Raw genomic sequence first — 21,206 nt, 5'->3', positions numbered from 1 at the left:
GTACATGTGTACTCGAGAATTTGTTTTAAAGGTCTCTGCATGAATCAAGTGAACACATAACCTTCCTACAACCGTTTTGACCTGACATTTTGTTACATCATAGCCGCCAAAAGCACGGCTAATCTTTGCCAAAAATGCGAGCGTCTTATTCTGAAAGAGAACGCACACAATAGCCCGTGAATGTTCGAAGTAATTTAGCCAAGAACTAGTGACATTATACATATATTTGTGACAACTTGATTCTCCGAGTAAGAAAAATTAAAGCGGCCTTAATTGACATTCGACTTACAAGTATATGTCTAGTGAGTAGAAGCAGAGGAATACATATTTGACTAGGGTTGAGGAGGTTCTCTGTATGATGAAATTAGTGACGATTATATCTCTTGCAATAACCATATCATCTGCAAAACAAACTTAGCGGTTAATTGCAGATGTAACGATTTAGGATTAGGAAATGCTAACATTTTATATTAAAACTTACTTACTTAAGTCACAGGTGTCGATAATTTTAAAGTCAATCTATCTGACCATCAGCCTCTTCTCGTGATTTAACAATTATCAAATTTACTTGCATTAAAATCTAGAGAGATTAATAGAAACGATAGATTCGAGACACCTGGATAACTTCAATTTGAGTCAAAATGTCTTGTGAGCAATATTTAATAATTTGTGAATCGCACCTGATGAAAACTGATCGAGTTTTACTGATACATAAACCAGCCTATTATCACAGACTAATACTATAACTGCTAATGATATAGGTAACTAACTTCATGGATTAAGTGACCCATGGATGCAAATTTCTTTGATTTATGTCGTGGTAATAATATAGGTATACATTAAGACGATACACAAACCTAATTGCCCTCTTTGACTAACAGCATTGTAGTTAGGAACATCTGTGGAACAAAAGTAGTAAAAAGTAAAGGAACGACGTACACCTATCGATATACTGTGGAGGCTTAGCATGCACGTTTAACATGCACACCAGATAGATGTAGTTTGGAACTCTTTGCATCGCCTTTACTTGTTTTTATGTCGCAGGTTTCGGTCGTTTTAAAGTCGACCTAGCTGATCATCTGGATGTTCCCATGATTCAACGATTATCAATTTTGCTTGGATTAAAACCTGGAGAGATTGATAGCATCAAGAGATCCAAGACACCTGGATTAGAAATGGTGAATCTTTTGGATGATCGAGGAATTATAACTTATTCTGGTATAACAGATCTTTTAGAGATGTTACAAGAATTGAAGCTGGCTGGTCTCTCTGCGAAAATACAAAGTTCTTTCCAAGCAAAGACTTCTCAAGCAAAGAAAGACCTATATCTCGAAGGTAATCAACTGTTCTAAATATTATATTCATGTTTAAAGTCACTCAAGCAAGAGAGAAAAGTCACAAAGGTATTTAAGATTGAACTGTGACATGATATCATGTGGCTATAACATTTGGCTTTTAAAACATTAAGTCTCATTTTCATAGATACTGATATTTGTTGACTAACTTGACTATTCATGATAAAGGGTGTGAGTTTGAAAACAAGAACAGCCGAAAAAAGGAGAAAATGTCTGATGTATCGGAGTATCAAAACTGAGTGACGTAAAAGCTCTCTTGTACATATAACCGAACTAACTAGAAAATAACACGTCCCTATATATGTATTTACCCTATCTTCTCTGAGAACAGATCGGTGACTGGGATTTATGTAAGAGAAATTAGGCTTTTGTAAATACATCAAAGGAAGTTCAAATGAGCGATATGAAACAGGAACAGGAACAAGCGGGATAAATAATAGACAAACATTTCGACTGCAGCGGTATTCAAAGCTTATAAAATAATAACATGATTTGAATGCTCTCCTTGATAATTGCCAGATAGTTAATCGTTTGAGGTTTTTATTTATTTATTTATTTATTTATTTATTTATTTATTTATTGCTTTGCCCGTTTTCATTACACATTTCAAACTGTATCCTGAATGTCACGTATTTATATATAATGGTTCGAATCGCCAAGTCAGAATGAAAATGTTCAAACCTTCATTTTCTGATAGCAGCCGATGTTCTCCCTTGTCAACAAATTGAATGTCGAATAATTTGTTGAAATTTTTCGTTCATGACTTGGACAAAGTTTTTATGGTCCTGATATTATTTTGTCGTAAGATGCACATCTTTATTTGTTCATCCCTCTACAAATTCGTAAAGCACGAAGCGAGGTAAAGGTAATACAGGCCTAATCATATGTTCCAATGTTAGCATCAATACATGTTGTGTGAATTTAATATCTGCATAGAAGTACTAATTAAAATCCATCCCGTGTGTTCGAGGAACACTGACCTACACCATTTTAGACAATAGAGAATTGACACGGATTTAGTGACAAACTCTACTTTTTTATACAGATTTAAACAAAATGAATTGCCCTGTGCCTGTAAATAGAGGACAGTGTTTCAATGTAAATTTTAAATTGTTCAAAAAGCTTTGTGTTTTTTTATTCTCAGAAAAGAAAAGAGATTTCATCAAGTTTTCAAAAATAGCCTATCGAAAGTATTACGAAACAGCAAAGCCATTTCCTTCCATGAGCAAGGGTAGTGTTAACAGTATATTTGTTGAGGGAGGTATTTACTACTTGGCTCAGGAGGGTGATTCCATGCAAAAGCCCGATGTTCTAGAATCGTTACAATCTTACAACGATATTCTGAGCAGCCCCAAAACTAAGTCAAAAAGAAAAATCATTGAGGCTGACCCTGGGTACGGGAAAACAACACTTGCATCACAGTTTGTCTATGACTGGTGTACTAAGAACCCTGAATCCCCTCTCAAAGATGTAGAAATATTTATATTTCTCCAGTTGAGGCAACTGACAGGTGTAAAGTCTATATACACTGCTATAAAGCATGCCATAGTGCCCGAAGATGAGGACATGGACGAATCTTGCATTAAGGAAATCCTCAAAGTATACAAAAAGTCTGTTGCCATGTTATTTGACAGTTATGACGAGTATCCTGACAAGAATGAAACCAAAACAGATATCTACTCCATCATTGAGATGAAAATGTTTCTAGACATTCTTGTCATCATACTTACCAGGACATTGAACCTCCCGTCTAACTTACACCCCGAAACAAAACGAATCAGATTAACAGGGTTTGGGGTGGCTGAACGTCGAAACTATGTCCTGAAGGCGGTGGCTGATGATGTCCAGTTGGCAGATCGGATCGAAAAGCAGCTTCAGAGAAACCCCTTCTTAAGAGATCTATGTCAGGTCCCTCTCTTTTCCACTATGGTCGCTCACATAGCACACGAGAGGCCAGAAATCGAGATATTTAGCACAGTAACAAGATTTTTCACTTTTGTAATCGCATGCTTTCATAACCATATGAAAAACAAGAGAGGTGCTAATACTGAGGTGCCTGCTTTTGAAACAGAACTAGCTAAACTGTACCGTATTGCTTTCGACGGCCTCACAAAGGAGAACCAGCAGCTGTCATGGGAGAAGACCTATTTAGTTTCAGAACTTGGACAAGAGTTCTATGATAACTATATGAAGCTCGGGATGTTGGCACAGGAAGTGGTTTTTGACAACTCCCAGTGTCGATATAAGACGGTTGCACGAATATCGCTCAAAATCCTCTGTGAGTTTTATGCCTCCCATCATCTGGTTTGGATTCTTAGTGAAGGTAAGTCCTCAGTACCGATACTACTGATGTCATAATTTTTCATCTCTGATGTGTAAGATAATTAGTAAACTTGAGAGATGGAAGTATTGTTCGTATGTCCTCTCATGTGCACAAACAAAGAGCTTATGCTCCTCGTACCCCACCCCACAGTGTCTGCTGTAAATTAACATTCATACAACACGCGCGACAATGTAAACAAATAAAGAGTGATACTTTACCACTGACCCGGTTCAACCTAAGAAAGAATTGGGTTTTGATCTTTTTATATTTTTGTTTGTTGTATTTGAAGACAAGAGAGACTTAAGGTAGATGTACCTCCAGGAAGACCAAGGCAATGTCAGATAAAGCAGACTACACTGGATTTTTTGTATAACAATATCAAATACTTTGACATTTCTATTTATTAAAAACCACGTTATTCAGCCTTTTTAACTTGATTTTTGCGCGTCTGTAATATAAACTCACCCTACATATTGTTAAATGCCTTTCCTGTGGTTAAAGTTGATTGCTTCGCAAACTTGCTGAGGTAAAGATCAAAACTATGCAGGTAAATATATAAACCAGATCCTCATTATATTTGGATCAAAACGATATGAATTATTAGAGTCGGTAATATTTTGCATCTGGCAACAGTACAATTATAAATATCATCAAGGCAACGAAATATCTTTCTAGTTATTTATGTTTCAATCATTTATCAAAATAGCCATGTAGTATTAGCCTTTAAATCGTATTTTTACCTTAATATGAGTAGTAGCATTGACAGTCATGATTCCGTGTTCCTTTTAGTGTTCGATTATTTGTTAAGTCATCCTAATCCAAAATTATTAAAAGTAAAGCTTTTGATAATATCTCATGACACAAAGATTTCATAGATGACCTGGTCGACTACCACAATAACAATACACAAAATGTTAGAACCTAAACAAACACCGTGACTTTGTTCATCCTAGGCAACTTTAGTTTGCAAGTAACGAGACAAGAATACAAACTAATAAATAACATTTAAAGGAATCTGTAATTAGGTGGCATTGTACGAGTGAAATATGTGACACACCAGTCAAAACCTAATATCAGAAAAACTAAAATATTACTTTCATGACCTTATAAAATTAAATCATCCTCTGCAGTTCTCTCTTTTCCCTGTAATTGTTTTTCCAAGTAAGTTTACTATTTCGCGGGTAATATGAAGTTTTTGTCAAAACTTTTACTACTTCTAGAAGAGTAGAGTTATAGAGCAGCAGCACTGATGACCCTAACTCACGTGAGGTTAATATTATAATACATATGCACAATTATTTGCATAATAATTTGCATAGTAATCTGTTACTGAAAAGGAACTTAAGGTTGTACTCCACACTAATAAACAAACACTGACTGTAAAAAAAGTATAGTCTTAACACAACTCTGTAAAAAAAGTATAGTCTTAACACAACTCTGTTAAGAGCCTGAAACCTTAATAATGATGTCCCTTTTACATTGTAATAACATGTTAAGGCCATACCACTCCAAATTGGAATATTCCTTTCAAATAACTATTCATATGCTGTTATCTCAAGAAGCTAACGATGTATGCTAAATACCGCAAGTTATGCTACAGTACTTGTGTTTATAGTATATGTACCCACCAACCACAATATCAGCCGGGATATTGTAGGAATAGGAGTGTTTTGCTCTCCAAGCCTCTTTTAATAGAGTTTGCAAGTTTGTTGGAATGTGGAATCAAGGAAAAGACAGTGTTATATTTGATTCAATTACTTCAGTGACATTGTGAAATGGAAATCAGAAAATAAAGGCCAGAAAGTTCCTATACAGAGCACACCAAAACTTTAAATGATATGATATATTCAGAATGAAGTATTTTTGTATCAGGATGAATGACTTACACCAGCAGAGATGCCAACCTCTTTACACAAAAACTGAATATCCTAAAAAATAAAATTTCGAGAGAAGAATCAGATTTTCAAGAAAACTCGACACTACTACTGGCCCGTTGGGCCAGGGACAGTAAAATGTCAGGAAAAAAATGTTCTACTGGTAAGAGTGTGCTAGTAAAATGTTTGCTTTTTCATTAACATTCAATGAGAAAATTGTAAAGCTGCCGATCCCGAGTATTTCCCGCCCATGTAGGCTCGTTGTTCAACGTGTTTGTCGGGGTTTGGGGGTTACTTGTACATGTTTCTATGCGATTCCGCTTACTTTAAAGAAAAATTTTAAAAGATGAAAAATCGTTTTTTTCAAGAGGCAATATCGTATTATCGTATTTCACTTGTTTTATAGTACTAAATACGATAAAATCGTACTGGTTGGTTTCTCTGCACCAGGCTTTCAATCTGAATGCCAATGGCACCTCTTAAATACTCAGTGTACTGTTGTAAACATGATAATTTAAATCTTAACCAGGAATGCAAAAAGCATTGATGTTTAGATTGTGCTTAGACCTAAAATGAAACACTGAAGTGAGTAATGAAGTTAGGTACAGGGTTGAAAACCTAAATTCTGAATATTTTGGCCTCACAAAATATAACATTAACTGTTGATATATTTGTCTAAGTTTCTGTCAGGCACAGTGCATCGTTCTTTGAACATCAGATAGACCATAAATACTCTCTGTCATTCTGTCTCTATTGTGTCTGCTGCTTAGCACAAATCTTGCACTTGAATCAATCCCTGATTCATGTTTTTAATTACAGTTATATCAATGATGTCACAACAGCATGAAACAAAACATCATTGACATACACCATGTGAATGATGTTTTACAAATAGCACTATAAATAATGGTTACTGATTAAATTATAGGAAGATTTGATGCTGCAAAAAAACAAAACAATGGTACAGTGACACTATTACAATGTGTCAACACCTTGATCTGATGCCTGCAGTAAACTGTACACAATAAAACCCATATAATCTGTCTGCTTGGATTTGTAGGAGCGTCTTCAGCAGCGTCATCAATCAATGTGAAGGAAACCTTGAAGAGAATCAACCCACTTGACCTCCAGTATGTCTATCGCTTTGCATGTGGACTCAACAAGTCAGCAGCAGACATCATCCTCAAACACCTGCAGGAAACACAAGAGGGGCGTCAGTTTGCTATCCTCTGCATGCTTGAACAAGAAGAAAAATCAGACCAATTTCAGCAGTCAGTTAAGGACTTGGTGTCAAGTACCATTATCATTTCCTCATTTCAGGCCAAATTGTCACAGAGGTCTACCATACAAGTCCTTGAAGCTGCTTCAGCTAAGCAGGTAATTTTCAATTTGTATTCTATTGATACCAGTGGCGTAGGAAGGTACTTTTGGGTGGGGGGGGGGCTGAAGACTGATGGCCGGCCTGGGGGAGGGGTCTAAGGAGAGGGGATGTCCCCCTCCCCTTTGGAATTTTTTGGTATTTTCAGGTGGCCTCAGATGCAATTTGGTGCAATATAGCACACTTCAACACCTACTCCATTTTGTAAATAATTTTGCATTTTCACCTGGCCTGAGATGCAATTTGGTGCTCCAAATGAGATTTTTTTCTCATTTGGAAATGAAAAAGGGGTTTTCTGACTTGCGAAGCGGGGGGGGGGGCGGAATGATACTTCCGTCCCTCCATATTTTTCACTGGGGGATAGCGCTCCCCCAGCCCCCCCCCGGTTTCTACGCCCTTGATTGATTCTCTCAACACACCAGAACCAGTTCTAAAGTTGAAAAATTTAAATCCATCTTGGTTTAATTTATTCCATAGTTGTGACTCAACTTTGCTACCCACAAGGTTCTATTACAATAGATTATTGCAATTAACAGGCCAGCTAATTTTGATATTATACATTTGGATATTTGATGTTTTCTTCTCATTGTGGATAGATATATACCAAAACAAACCCATTAAAGTTTCTTTATGAAGTCAGTGAAATTCTGAGTATTTTTCTCTCATCTCACTCCCTTAGTCATAAATATAGCACAACATAAAACAACTAAATTCTAGCAGCATGAATGTACATAACACCTATTATTTGTTTGTGGAAAGATGACCATTGTCTCATTGATATGATAAGAATAATAGATTTATTGATCATTAAAAAAGTAAATGGTTCACAGCTTACCTTGGAAAACATGAAGGCATGCAGGTTCTTCAAATTATCCTCTGGAATATATACTTTTGTGCTGGTTGTTGTATGCTGTTGTGGGTTGACTCCTCAGCTTTAATTGAAAAGGAATTAACACAATAATTACACATGTGTAGCACATTTGTTACATTGGGTACGTAAAGAATATTTTAGTGCTCAGGCCTCATCCATCTAACAAAATTGTAGAAAAGCAAGATAATTTACCAATGATATAAATATCTTGACACAATGTTGGGGTCAATATTTGGAAAGTTTACAACATGCAGTTTATGAAAATATTATATTCCTTCCAAATAGGAACATACATGAATATGCATATCAATCTCTGATCAGGGTAGTAACTATGCATTCTAGTGTATTCTTGTTTGGGTCTGGTGGTCTAATATGCATGAATTTGTGCAACCTAAATAGATTAAAATATAATTACTTAGTACTAAATGTCGCAAAGGAAGTTATGTCATCAGTGATGTTGGCCCCTTTGCATTTTCTTTTCAATTCCTTGAAGGACATGAACAGAAAACCGTTGCAAAGCAATGTTGAAGAATGAAAACTGTACAAGCTGGAAGTCAAAGAGAGACTTCAAAATAATTCAACTTTCCCTTTAACTAGATTTATCTGGTGAAAATTCATAGGTGAAATTAATAGGTGAATTTATAGGTGAAAATTCAAAAGGTCTGTGATAACTTTTATATCTGTAAAGAAGAGTGCTTTACTCTAAGTATCTTTCGTGGCATGTACTTTAGGCTATAGTGTTCAGTTAGGACCATTGAAATAATTCCAGACATCATGCTATCAATGTCTTTCCTTATGTCTTAAATAATGAGGATCTATGAATATTTATACAGTTATATTCTCAGGGCAACACATTTATCGTTTACTATTGCTGTTTTCATCTTTGTGTTGTTGGACTGACATAGCTCACAGCACAGGACTTTCACATTATTCAAAGCAATTTTGCTTTTATCATGGAGCAACTTGGAGTATGTTTTGATTCTGAGGTATTCAACTTACTACAACACTAGTCGTGCTAACTTATGAACTTAATGTGGCATTCAATGAGTTTCTGAGAAAAACAACAGTTCCTTTTACTTGTGATTCCTGTGTACATATATCAAATAACATAAACTATCAGGTTATCTTCGCATTAAAATTTGACATCAATTTTTGGATGCCCTGAAATGGGAGGGCAGGGAATGTTAGGATGGAAATGGAGAAATGGTTGTTGATATTTTATTTTACATTTTATCAAACAAAACACTTAGTTGTGACATATGAAACATATAGCAAGTGGAAGCACACAGGCTCCAGACAGTGTGATCATAGTAACAAAATCACTGATTGACTTGCTGAGGCAGTTGTGCAGGTAGTTATTCACTCTTACATTATATATAGTAACAAACTCACTTAACACATATCTCCATTGAAAAAGAATGATGGAGAAGTATGTCACATATTAAATCATTTATATATACCTTAACCTTGGCAAATCATCATTGGAAATAATCTCAAGTAGGTACTCCTAGGAGGAGTTTACAGGCTCGCTTCAAGAAAACTAACCCTATTCAAATAGCTTACTTCATTGTTGGGATATTAAAGTTCATGATAACTCAAGTTTGAAGGTATATCTAAGGTAACTAATGGGCCAATGGAGGCCCTACTATGTACCATAGGTTTGGTCAAGTTAAACTACTTGTGCCAGTTCATTCCTTAGTTTGTAACTGAGATATACCAGTAAGGATAGTCCTCCTCATAATATAAACCAGACTTTAGACGGTTTCAAACTTAGTGTGGGTAAGGTTCTAACTTAGTGTGGGCACTAAGTTATTACACCAAGCCCAATCGGGTCGCCTTGCCATACCAACGCAAACAATTCTGCGCCCGGTCGTCCGCTCTTCAAGACATGGATCTTACATTCAAATTCCCTGCAACAAAAACTGTTTAAAATTCTCATTCATGCCAAAAACCCTAATAGACTGGAACGCCCTCCCACAACTCATCAAAGAAATCGAGGACAAGGATAACTTTAAAGCGGCTGTCGCCCAACACTACAGCCAGAAACCAATCACAGCATAAACAAGACTGCACCACCCTACTCGTTTTACCCCTTTTAGGGGAGTTGAGTAGTATCACTCCAGATCCAGGGCATGGTTTTAACTTAGTGTGGGTATGGGTCTCATTTTGTGTGCAGTGACTCTATTTAATTGTAAGGGGACATGCACTTATGAACTAAATTGATTGTTTAAGAGCCTGTCATACATTTTACTGCCTTTTATTTGTGGAAGTGAGGCTGACAATACAGAGGAATGTGGCCACACTGTAAAGACAGACCCTTCCCTTCCACCCAACACAATGACACCCTGACAAATTGGAAAGTATCAAGCAATCAGAATGTGTGTTCTTAAATTTATGATTCATACACAAAACGAAAAATGGACCAAGTTTATTAAACATATACACCTCTTTGTGTACATTTAAAATTGGTAAGCAATGTAATGTATGGCATACTGTGCCTTATATATAGTGTATGTATCATAGGTTAGATTGAGACCTTGATCTTCCCTTAGGCTCTTAGGGAATTTGTTGATCAAGCAAGTCTCTGTTCCACCAGGATTAGGCAGTAACAAAATCACTTTCTACCCAGACTCGAATCTAATTCTAACTACAACCCAGCTTACCAGTCCTGCATACACTAATACACACTTACCTTCACCATCAGCATATTATAAACCATTCTGTGCAAGATCCGCATCATGTGACCCCCAAAGATCATCTCAAGACTTAATCCACATTTACCTAATGAGGAGATAAAGACAAAAGCATTAAGACTCAGTTGTCTCTAGTTCTATATTGAGAATATCAGAACTGGATGTTTTAATGCAAACAAGAGAAGCCTTTTTATTGAGTTTGCCTTTTTAATATTCACTCAACAGTATTTCTATTGCTCACAGATATAAGCTAATGCTAAAATGACTCTGTGCCTTGGTAAAATGTTTGCAATCCTATGGATTAGTTCTAAATTAATCCGTACACCCTTCTAGTTTGTTACTTTTAACACGAATCGTGCAGCAAGCCAACAAAGTTGTTCATCGTTGTTCACCTTTACTTGGAAGTCAAGCAAAGTTAGGCTTGATAACTGGTCTGGATTGCTTTTGTCAAACAATTGAAATACCAGTGTCAAGCAGAGGCTGCTATAATACATGAATGTTGTTGTTTTTGCTTTCACAACTGTCACAGTAACTTCATCTCCACTGTTGCCAATAGACATCAACCTGATGCCCCCACACCCCAAACACACAGTTATAACAGAATTACATAACGAATTTTATACCATAAAAAGAATACAAAATGCATTAAGGATTTCAGATGACATAACATGCTAAGAGCTTGAATGATCTTCTGTGATAGAATCATAAACTGTTGCTTGTCAGTGCAATACTCAATACCTAGCATTATCCATGACAACTTTTAAATATGATGGGATAGGTGGACCTTGTCTTAAATTACATAATATCCACTCAACCTGGAGACAGTGACAATAGAAAGCCTTTATTAGCATGAGCATTATATGCTCACACAGGAATGAAAATGTGTCATAATGAAACAATGGATGTCTAATGACCATTAAAATTGGGCAAATTTGAAAGATTAGAGATGTACTTGGCTATAACATAGAAATCACATCAGAATTTCCTCCTATTGAAACCTACAATTATGGTACAATTTGCAGAGATAATGCTACAATTACAGAAAGGCTGAACAAAAGAGGTCTCACAGAATCCCTGAGTCTAAGACACAACATTTAGAAGTATTCTTAATTAGGTGAGGGGGTGGGTGGGGTAAGAAACAGGTGGTGGACCATGCAATCATTACTCTGCTCATATAAACTGTACACACTTTTTTCAAGAGCTGTAATCCACACATGAACCTGGCAAATCTCTAAATAGGCTGATCTCAGAACTGAAAAATTGAATTTTACCTGATATTGAGAAAATCAAAATACATATAGTTATCTGTTATAATGTTATTATTAATTTAAATTGTCATCACTAAGTCTGCAAATAGCAGAATTCTAACATGTAACATTGTCAGACACATAGAAATCACACTGCGTACATTATAAGCATATGGTATGCTACTGTATTTTTAATATGAATAACAAAATAAAATTAGTAAAAGATGAGGGATGTCTTCTAATATTATATACTATCTTGATATTAAATTTAAACTTAGTTAAAAATATACTAACATTTTAAAGAAACTAATGCAACAAGAACACAAACTTATAGACTGTAAAAGATGAGTTCAAGGTCTCATAATGCTTCCCACAGTGACTATACAGCTCAACAAATACCAACATAATTGAAATATAAACAAACATTAATCTGAAATTGAGACAAGCATTGAATCTCCAATACAAATTAAGTGAAATATGTGATAATGAATAGTGTATTTTATCTTAGGATAAACAAAGACTTAAAAAGTTGGCCAGGTGACACAATTGTGCATGGAAATGTGCCTGGCTCTCAATGTCACTGGTTTTGTGTACACCTTACTTGAATAATGCTTCTTTAGCCTCACAGGATGTGATTGTGAATCTTAGAACTGGTGTGCGACAGTTTATCAGGAGTTTGGAGTAAAATATCAAAGAAGTAAAGGAGATACAAACCCAACCATAACCTTCAGCTGATATGATATGTCTTTGAGATGAATATCAAAGGTGGAGGTGATTTGCATTTTACTGTCCAATTATATTTCAATCATATTTTCAATATTTAAGCAAATGCTTAAACAGTAATCTATACTGTACTACAGTAAATAAACATCATAACAAACAAAGTACATTAAAGTTCAAAATTATATCCATAGTTGTGTGACTTTTTTTGTGACCTACCTAACTTAATCAAGGTTTTTTTGTTGTTTGATGGGGTGTTCATTACAAATACCTCTAACACAAAGCTCAGCAATACAGACTGAGTTGAATGTTTCTACATCATTATAGAATATCTAAAATGGTATCTCAAGTTTTTGCTTTGAATCTGAAGAAAATAAATACCTCAACAGAAGACATATTTGTAGGTAACCCAAGCTACTTTCATACAAACCAACAAGTTGCCTTCCAGTATTACCATTCTGGGAGTGTCAGGAGTTCTAGAACACTTTATTCATTTGAGTCTCAGGAGGCAATTTTATTTCAGTTTGGCAAACGGTAAAATGTACCAGAGGGTGTTTAGGCAGCTATTGTGTCATGGCAAGCTTATAACAAACATACCAAGTACTGGATTAATCCAGCAAGAATCCGATCATTTTAATACCCTTACTAGGGATTAATTCTGTCAATTGTATATTGAGTGGATGAGTTAAACTTTAAGTAAAATTCTTTTTGTGAGAGTGAATGGAGAATCAAGAGCATTCCTTGATCTGCGATGCTATCCATAAAATCAACCAGAGGTTGTTGAAACATTACTATCACTGTTCTACACTAACCATTAATGTGATTACCATCACATGGAGGAAATATCAGATGATGAACCATTCATTGTCCTTGCCAGCACAGTATGAAAACTTCCATCAAAAACTGGTAACTACAGGTGGAGTAGGTGATCCCTTAATAGCTCGCTTCAGGATAATTCAAGTTAACCTAATGAGGAGAAAAGAAAGTGATGTGAATGAAAATTAAGTCCTAATGATAGTAGATATTGAGAATATCAGTCAGAAATAGATATACAGTAGATATATGTTGATATATGTCTATAGGAAGGAAAGTACATTTTGTTTCCAAATAACCAGGGAAGTGTAAGAACCATTAACCAGCAAACCATCAAACTTGAACCGGGTTGTCCGTTGTTTAGTGGAAGTGGCATATAAAGGTGCGGTGCAGTGATATAAATGAGCTCCCAATGGAGAGTCCAACCTCACACAAACCCAACCATGCATGATTTGGGCTTGACTGAGAAATGTGTGAGATTTCGCACCTCTCTTTCCTGTTGAGGACAGAATGTCTTTTGAATTTCCATTCATCAGGCGATAATTGTATCTACTTTAGTGTGTCAGCTTGTGTGGATAGGTGTTTTTATATTAATTTTCTTCATTTAATGGCACCAGGCCCCTGGAGACTGCATTGCTTACATTGACCTAGTTACACCAATCTCTGGGGGGTCTCTTTCCAGATTTCAGATCACCAAAGACTTATAGAGTACCCTCTTCAGCTGGTCAATAGCTGTCCAATATGGTCAGTTCTTTCTACAAATTTGGCAGATGCAGACACTTGTAACCTCCAAATTTTGAATTAAAACATTTTGAGATGAAAAAGTAAAAGTTTGACTTATCAGGTCAAAATCTTGAGATAATAAAGTCAATATTTGAAATTTTGGGCCACATATTTTAAGTCGCTAAAGATAGTTCAATTTTGAGACCAATTAGATTGTTAAAACCAACTGCAGTGACTGGCTCAGCAATGTTTGAAAATTAAACAAGCGCAAGTGACAATTCTGTATTCACCGCTGTATATACTCAGATGAGTATGAAGTATTTCCAACTGTGTTCTTTGTTTATAGTGGCTGGACTTACAAGGGTACTGCAAAGCTCTCCAAATTTTCAGTATTTTCAAATAGTTTTTGGAATCTATCAATTTTGAGCCCATTAGGACATGTCAGTAATAGAAATACTAAATCTTATTTTTACTCTGTGGAATATATATCTGAGCCCTAGCCGGGTGCTTCAGAAGAGCTCTGTAACATATCTGAGACTTCTTGTCCTCTTTTACTAAGTTTAAGGCATGTAAATACATGTTATCCGAGAGAAAAATGTATTTTTTTATGAAGTATAAATCTAAGCCCTGGTGGGAGTGGGGGGGGGGGAGGTTGACGGTCTATTGGCATAAGTGGAAATGAAGTTACTGGGACAGTTGTGAAAGCAAAGAAAACAACATTTATGTATAAGAGCATCAGCCATCCACTGCTTCACACTGGTATTTGAATGCACTCTAAATGTGTTTATTTTAAACAGTATTTAGCTCTCAAATATGCAATGAAGAAATGTTTTTATGACATGATAAATGATAAAGAGTGGCAGGGGAAGTTAACTTCTTTAACCATGCTTGCTAGCCAGAAGTTTGGTGATTCAAGTCACAACAAAATAGATTTACTTCATTTTTAACGTTTCTATACATTCTGTGCATCAAGAAGTGTAGGATACTGAAAAAAGCTTGATAGGTTCATAGGTCCTGATCTCCTCTATCCAGTGCAGTCTCTGTCATCATCTTCACTAGAGGGTTTCTTACTACGGTTGAATTATTACATCATGGAGCCATTGGAGCCTCGGTGACTTCTAAATCAAAAGTGAAACATTAGCATCAAATCAACTTAGTTATTCAGAAATTTCAGAAGATTTCAGAAACAAAAGGATACTCACAACAAAGAAAACCCAATTGTAGCAGTTCCACATTGATCCAATCATTGATCATTTCAATTTAGTGATTATACAGTATTACAGAATACAGTGTTTGGTTTCTGAAGCTTTCTGAAAGTTCTTAGGAGCTTTTGGATTCAGATAGCAAAGTGACCACCACAGCTGTTTTTGTGGGCAATCAACTTCACATGTTAGCTGTAAAAGACCCCGACACTTTTAGTAAGTAAATTATGTAAAAGTGCATATTTGATTTGTGGTATTGAAACTGTAGATACGTCAATACTTAGGAAATGGGCATAACCAGCACAAACCTTGTTAATTCTGGATATGTTCCCAATAATGGGTTGTCTTGGACCAGCAAGGGTGGTGTAAAGCACTGCAGCAGTTTGGGTGACACAAACTAAAATAATGCTTGTATATGATATGGAATATTGAATCTCAGTCTTTTGAAAACCTTGCATTTCATTTGACCTTTATTCACCGGCAGGTTAGCACTTAAATCCACAATATCCCAGGAGAGGAAACAAATCCAGAGTACTTTACGAGTAGCTTTTTATGACTATATTTGGCTAAAACCTCAGACAATTGGATGATCTCGCAAATGTAGAACACTTCTTCAACAAATTAATATTATGATCAAAGTATTTGAAGGAGGAAACCTCCCCTTCAACTTGTTACCAACTATAACAGGCTAGCATCACCATATTTCAGCTATTCCTACATTGTGCTGAGCCTATAGGTCACGCGTTATGCTGGATTTTGCGGTAGTATTGAATATTGTAACTAAAACCATTGGACTAGGCCTAAGTTAGGCTGCACTTTTCTTATATGAGTAGAAAAGACCTAAGCCATAACTTCAACGTTACATATGATATCCCCGTCTTTGTAGGTACATAGCCTAATATTATGAAAGGAACACAAGACATACGTCTTTGAAAATTGCAATTTACTCTGTTTTTTTCAGTATCATGTTCACCATCTGTAATATGCTGCAATATCTTCATATTTAGTAAGCCAGTTCTAGAAGCTTCGCCGGCTTCGGGAAATCACACAAAACAAACCGGGAAGTACTACAACCATACAACTGTTCTTCAAATGCTGCTTTACACTGTGACGTGCATGGTTTGTTTGGATTTTGAAAATGAGACTTGTTCAAGTCGTTTCCATTGGCCACTAGGGAAATTCCCCTCCTTTCAGATAAATGATCAATCTTCCAATTCAAATAATAGCAATTTACCAAAAAAAAAATAATGGCAAATTCTTTAGATCTAAAAGTGAGGACTTCAACAATATGCTGCAAAAATAAATTCATCAATTACACCTTGACAATTTTCCGGTAATGATGCGTTCATAGAATCCTGTACAGTAGCTTGAAAGTGTTTACGTGTTATGGGTCACATAGGTCTTGTGGAAAATATAAAAAAAATACTTAGTTATTAAACTGCAACTCATCAAATTACAATTAAGACGGCCTTTCAACTATTCACAACAGATTTTCCGAAGTCCAAACATAAAAAGGGGTCCGGCACAAAATATATAACGAAAACGCAATATGCAAATAATGAAAACAAATATGATGATCGTGACTTTCAAATGAGTAAAGCAAAGAAAAGGGGCGATGTAAGTTCCAATGGAAACGTGTACTATAGTAGTAGTAGTAAGTTGAGTCTCGTCTATCCGACATGCTTAGTGATTAACCTCGTACTATCGCGTACTAAATCTATCGTGATAGTATTGCGTCACTACGAGTAAACACTATGTGAAGCGTATTCTATAGTTTGTTAACATATTGTTTACTTATTGTTATTATGACGTCACACATGGCTCGCGTTTTGGTGGTTTGCTCTGTGGTGTGGCGGGCTATGAATCACGCGTTATTAGAAGCGTATACAGATGTTTTGTTTTAAATGATTCGGTTTGTGGGGTAGAAGACGCCCAAACTGGTACAAATTGGTTGAGTGGCCATTTGCATGTGCTCATCTGCATATCAGCTTGGTACTCAACCAATCAAGAGTTGGGTGAGGGGTTAGCTATAAGTTTGGACCAATCAGGTTCAAGGGCAGAGCGTGTGCCCTGTGCATCGCGTCGTAATTTGTTATTGTAGAATCGGGGGTTTAAGTGTCTCCTAAAGACGTATCGGGGAGTTTAAGTTTATCTCCCGAAGCCTACAGACGTATAACAGAGGGCTCGTAGTATACCTTTATGATCAGCATTTATGCCTGTGCGTTTTAATTATCCCAAGTTATCAGTAAACGAACTCACACGATGTGTTGTTTGTGTATTGTTACGAAGTGTGAGTCATGTAAAGTTGCAGTGCTACTGCGCGTGTGCGTGTTTGTGCGATTGTGCTGCGTGCGTGAGTATGTGTGAGTAACAAACCAAAGTTATAGTTATATTCAGAGTTAATAAAAAGGAACTTATTATCAAATATCCGCTTTTGGAGATTACTTATGAAGACTTTCCTGTTCACGCTCGGTTCAACGTTATTAGTGTAAGGCCCGGCTTACCGTCACCTGGAACTATCAAAATAACCCTTACAACTACAAGTGACTTTTATCAGGATATTGTTTGACTACAAGCTTGGACAGAAGTCAATATTTTATCATTTCTTAAACCTTTTGAAAGTATTTTGGTTTTTCAACATTAATCAGAAAATTTCCAAATTATACACTTGGAAAGAAGTCGGGGGTAGGGGTGGGCAATGTTACATTCAGCTTAGAAGAAGGCCACTTCAACGAGTGTACACCCTACCCGCCCCCTCACGACTTCACAAAAATAGTATTCATAGGCAAAACTGCATGGTGTATGGAGCCAATTTTAGACCTACTTGGTAGTGTAATTATGCCTCGGAGTGCACCATGTAACATCAATTTTCAAAACAATTTCAGGGGACGGGGCTATTGTGATTTGCCTTCAACAAGCCAACGACCACACCTCCTCCGCTTTTAAATTCTTCTTTCCACTCTGGCCTTTCCATAATAGTGTAGGCCCTACCTAAGTCAGTTGGGATCCCCCCCCCCCCTCCCTTGAAATCATCTGCTATTAAAATGTGGTACATGACTACATGAAGGTAACATGCTATAATGTGTACCTCTTTGTCAGACATTATTGTGTATAAGAATGATAACTGGTTGGGCAACATGTCCACCTAACGGAAATGTATACAGCATAACTGGACGGGCAAGACTGTATTTTCTGATTTTCCATGCAATTATACAATAGTGGTTTTAACATCGGTCAGTTCAGTTTTCAAACTTCACACTAGTATTCTTTAGAACAACGACTCCACAGCACAACCATCACAACTTTCGAATCCACCTTTAGTCTGACCATAAAGGGTCATTCCCCTTCCTAAATTTGTCGGGAGAATTTTGGAATGTGAAACCACGTTATTGGGTACTAAACCATACAGGAGAGTCGATCCGTTTTCAGGATTGGAGAAGCAAACTTACCGATACAGCCCCTCCATGAATACACATATACTTGATCAGAAATATACACAAATTTTAGCCACAAGATGTACCTCCTCCTATATGTTTTACACCCTTTCCCTTATCTATGTAGACATGTGACAAATCATTTGATTGGCGTAGCAAGGGATCAAAAATTGAATGGGTTGGGGAGGGAGTCGGGAGGCATCCCAATTAAGCAAACAATACACATTTTGTCATTACTGTGACTCACATGGAAGACTGAAAAATTCAAAATGTTCATATCAAGATGTTAATTATTTTATCCCGACAGTTTCGAATATTTCTGGGAAATTCAACCCTTTTTCAATATTGAAACCCTTTTCTTGAAAATCAAGATTGTCCTAAAATTGCCACCTGTAATTTAACCGTAATTCTCAACATTAAACTAGTTTTTCTAAATATTAAACCTCTTCGATAGTTCCCTCCATGTAAAATGTCGATTTTTTTTTTGTTTTAAACTTAAACTTTTAAAATGTGGACTTATCATCTAAAAATATTGGCGTTTTATCTCAAACTTGTACGTTTCTCTCGAAATTGCCAATGCATTTCTCGAAGTCAAGATTTCTTTCTAATTTAAATTTCAACTATTTATCCCAAATAGTAAAATTTTCTTGCTGAGGATGGTACTAAGTAAAAAGGGACACAAAAAAGGGGTGGGGGGCTTCATGAATTGACTATTAACATTATTGGTGAAATGTCGACATAGTATTTTGATTTGAGCAATTACGAGGAACGTGAAAAGACAAAACATCGTTTGCTTGCTTGACACTCTCTTTGCTGGTGCGAAGATTCAGCTGAATAATCCAACACTGACATGGAGTGGAATTAATTACAAAGGTGGTTGGGTGGGGGGGGGGGGTGAAAACAAGTTGTTGTAGTTACATTTATTCCAATAATTTCATGATGATCAAGTGATTATTTGTAAGAAAAAAATGTAACTTGACACAGACACGTTTTGTCTGCACGATGTGTCTGCAAGATGTGTATGACTGAACAAGGATGTGATTAAACGTGTACTCCTTAAACCACTTGGAAGAGACGGTATTCAAACTTTTGTTTTGTGTTTATTGATTGTTTATGCATCCACTAGCAGATAATAAGGTGGGGGAATGTGTACATCAAATGCTTTTTGCCCAAATTTTAACCGGTGGTGGGGGAGGAGTGGGTGGGGGGCTAACACCCTACCGCTTAGGGAGAAATGTCAGTAGTTGCTTGATCTACTTGATATAAGTTGTGTTGTATTATTTACTTCCTCGACCCCTTCTTTGCTACATACCCAATCGACGTCAGGTTTCAAACTGTCTGTTTGCACCGAGTGGTATGTATAACGTTACGTCCGTCGTACATTTACTTCTATTGGCGCCAAAATGTCTGTTAGAAATTTCAAACATCATGCCCGCGAACAGCTGGGAAACACCTGTATATATGAATATCGGTGACCCGTGCTTATGAATACCTGTTCATATCTATAGTATGTATCACTGAATGGTTTAGTGTTATATTATTGGAGTTGCAGAGTACGTAGTATAATCGTGGACGTTGTTCGTTACCATTGACTTGTTGAGTGGTTTATTAAGATGGATTGTTTAATGGAGAGGAACCGCTGTTAATATAGTTAAAACAGTAATTATTGATCAGAGAGATAATTTGACGGTAAGGTATGAAGGCATGCTAGGATGTGTACAAAGGCCATGCCTAACTTAGGTAGGCTATAAAGGCTAGACTAGTGATACAGCTAGGTTATTTTAGAAATCTCAAATATCACCCGCGAAAAGTTAGAATTACTACTTTTAGCAAGAGGACATGCTTAGCAAATCTAACTCATAAAAAATAAAATCTTTGCCTAGTTGTTGACTGATTATCAAAACATTCCAAGTTAAAACATATCTTAAATATCAAGGAATTGAATAAAATGCAATCGAGACACTGAGTTTTCTTAAGGGATCTTAAATTAAGCGAAGAATAAAACCAGCGATTAACATTTTAGGTGAGCTGATGCCTATCCTTTACTTCGAAAACAATAACTCCATTCTAGCTATGAAAAATTATCCATAGACAAGCTGTAGAAACTTTGTTATCCCTTCAAAAATCTTAGATCACAGAAAATTGTTTAACTCGATTTTAATCGTACATAACAAAACCTTATACTAGGCATTAATACAAGTCAATCTATAACATCCCACAATTATTATTGTAATCACCAAACTTACTATTAATCTACCAGTTCAGACATTTGAGCAAATTGTGTAATAAACCTGCAGCTTTTTACCGAGCAGGCTAACTGAAATAATGTTATTATAACTGATTATTAGTTGAATGACCTAACTCCTGCCGATATACCTGACACTTATGGGAAATATAGTTTGTATAGGGCCTACTGCTTTGAGCCTCTATAAAACAGTTTTCCAATTTAAGTATAATAATAATAAAATGCAATAAATAGTTATTAAAAAAACTCTTTCGTCCATGTCTTTCCAGCAGCAACTAGATCGTGGTGTTCCACTCACAGCTGTTTTTGTATTAATTTTGCCCACTTA

General features: G+C 36.2%; 1 protein-coding gene and 1 long non-coding RNA gene across 7 annotated transcripts in view; one reads left to right on the top strand and one right to left on the bottom strand.

The window, feature by feature from the left end:
- The window catches only part of LOC139977744 (uncharacterized), an 831,623-nt gene that overhangs the window by 552,500 nt on the left and 257,917 nt on the right, over nucleotides 1–21,206 (top strand). For all 6 annotated transcript variants that reach the window (XM_071987324.1, XM_071987323.1, XM_071987329.1 and 3 more), the window contains exons 3-5: nucleotides 1,045–1,335; nucleotides 2,500–3,678; nucleotides 6,613–6,929. In XM_071987324.1, coding sequence (XP_071843425.1) covers nucleotides 1,045–1,335; nucleotides 2,500–3,678; nucleotides 6,613–6,929 — 1,787 coding nt within the window. The remainder of the gene's footprint in view (nucleotides 1–1,044; nucleotides 1,336–2,499; nucleotides 3,679–6,612; nucleotides 6,930–21,206) is intronic.
- Nucleotides 11,313–21,206, bottom strand: part of LOC139977776 (uncharacterized) — a 226,329-nt gene continuing 216,435 nt past the window's right edge. The window contains exons 3-4 of the long non-coding RNA XR_011796686.1: nucleotides 13,274–13,427; nucleotides 11,313–11,765 (exon numbers count right to left, since the gene is read on the bottom strand). This is a non-coding gene — a long non-coding RNA (uncharacterized lncRNA). The remainder of the gene's footprint in view (nucleotides 11,766–13,273; nucleotides 13,428–21,206) is intronic.

The sequence above is a fragment of the Apostichopus japonicus genome, chromosome 12, assembly GCF_037975245.1.
Source record: "Apostichopus japonicus isolate 1M-3 chromosome 12, ASM3797524v1, whole genome shotgun sequence".
NCBI classification, from domain to species: Eukaryota; Metazoa; Echinodermata; class Holothuroidea; order Aspidochirotida; family Stichopodidae; genus Apostichopus; species Apostichopus japonicus.
Note: the sequence above shows the minus strand (reverse complement) of the source record. Positions and strands in the feature narration are given on the sequence as shown.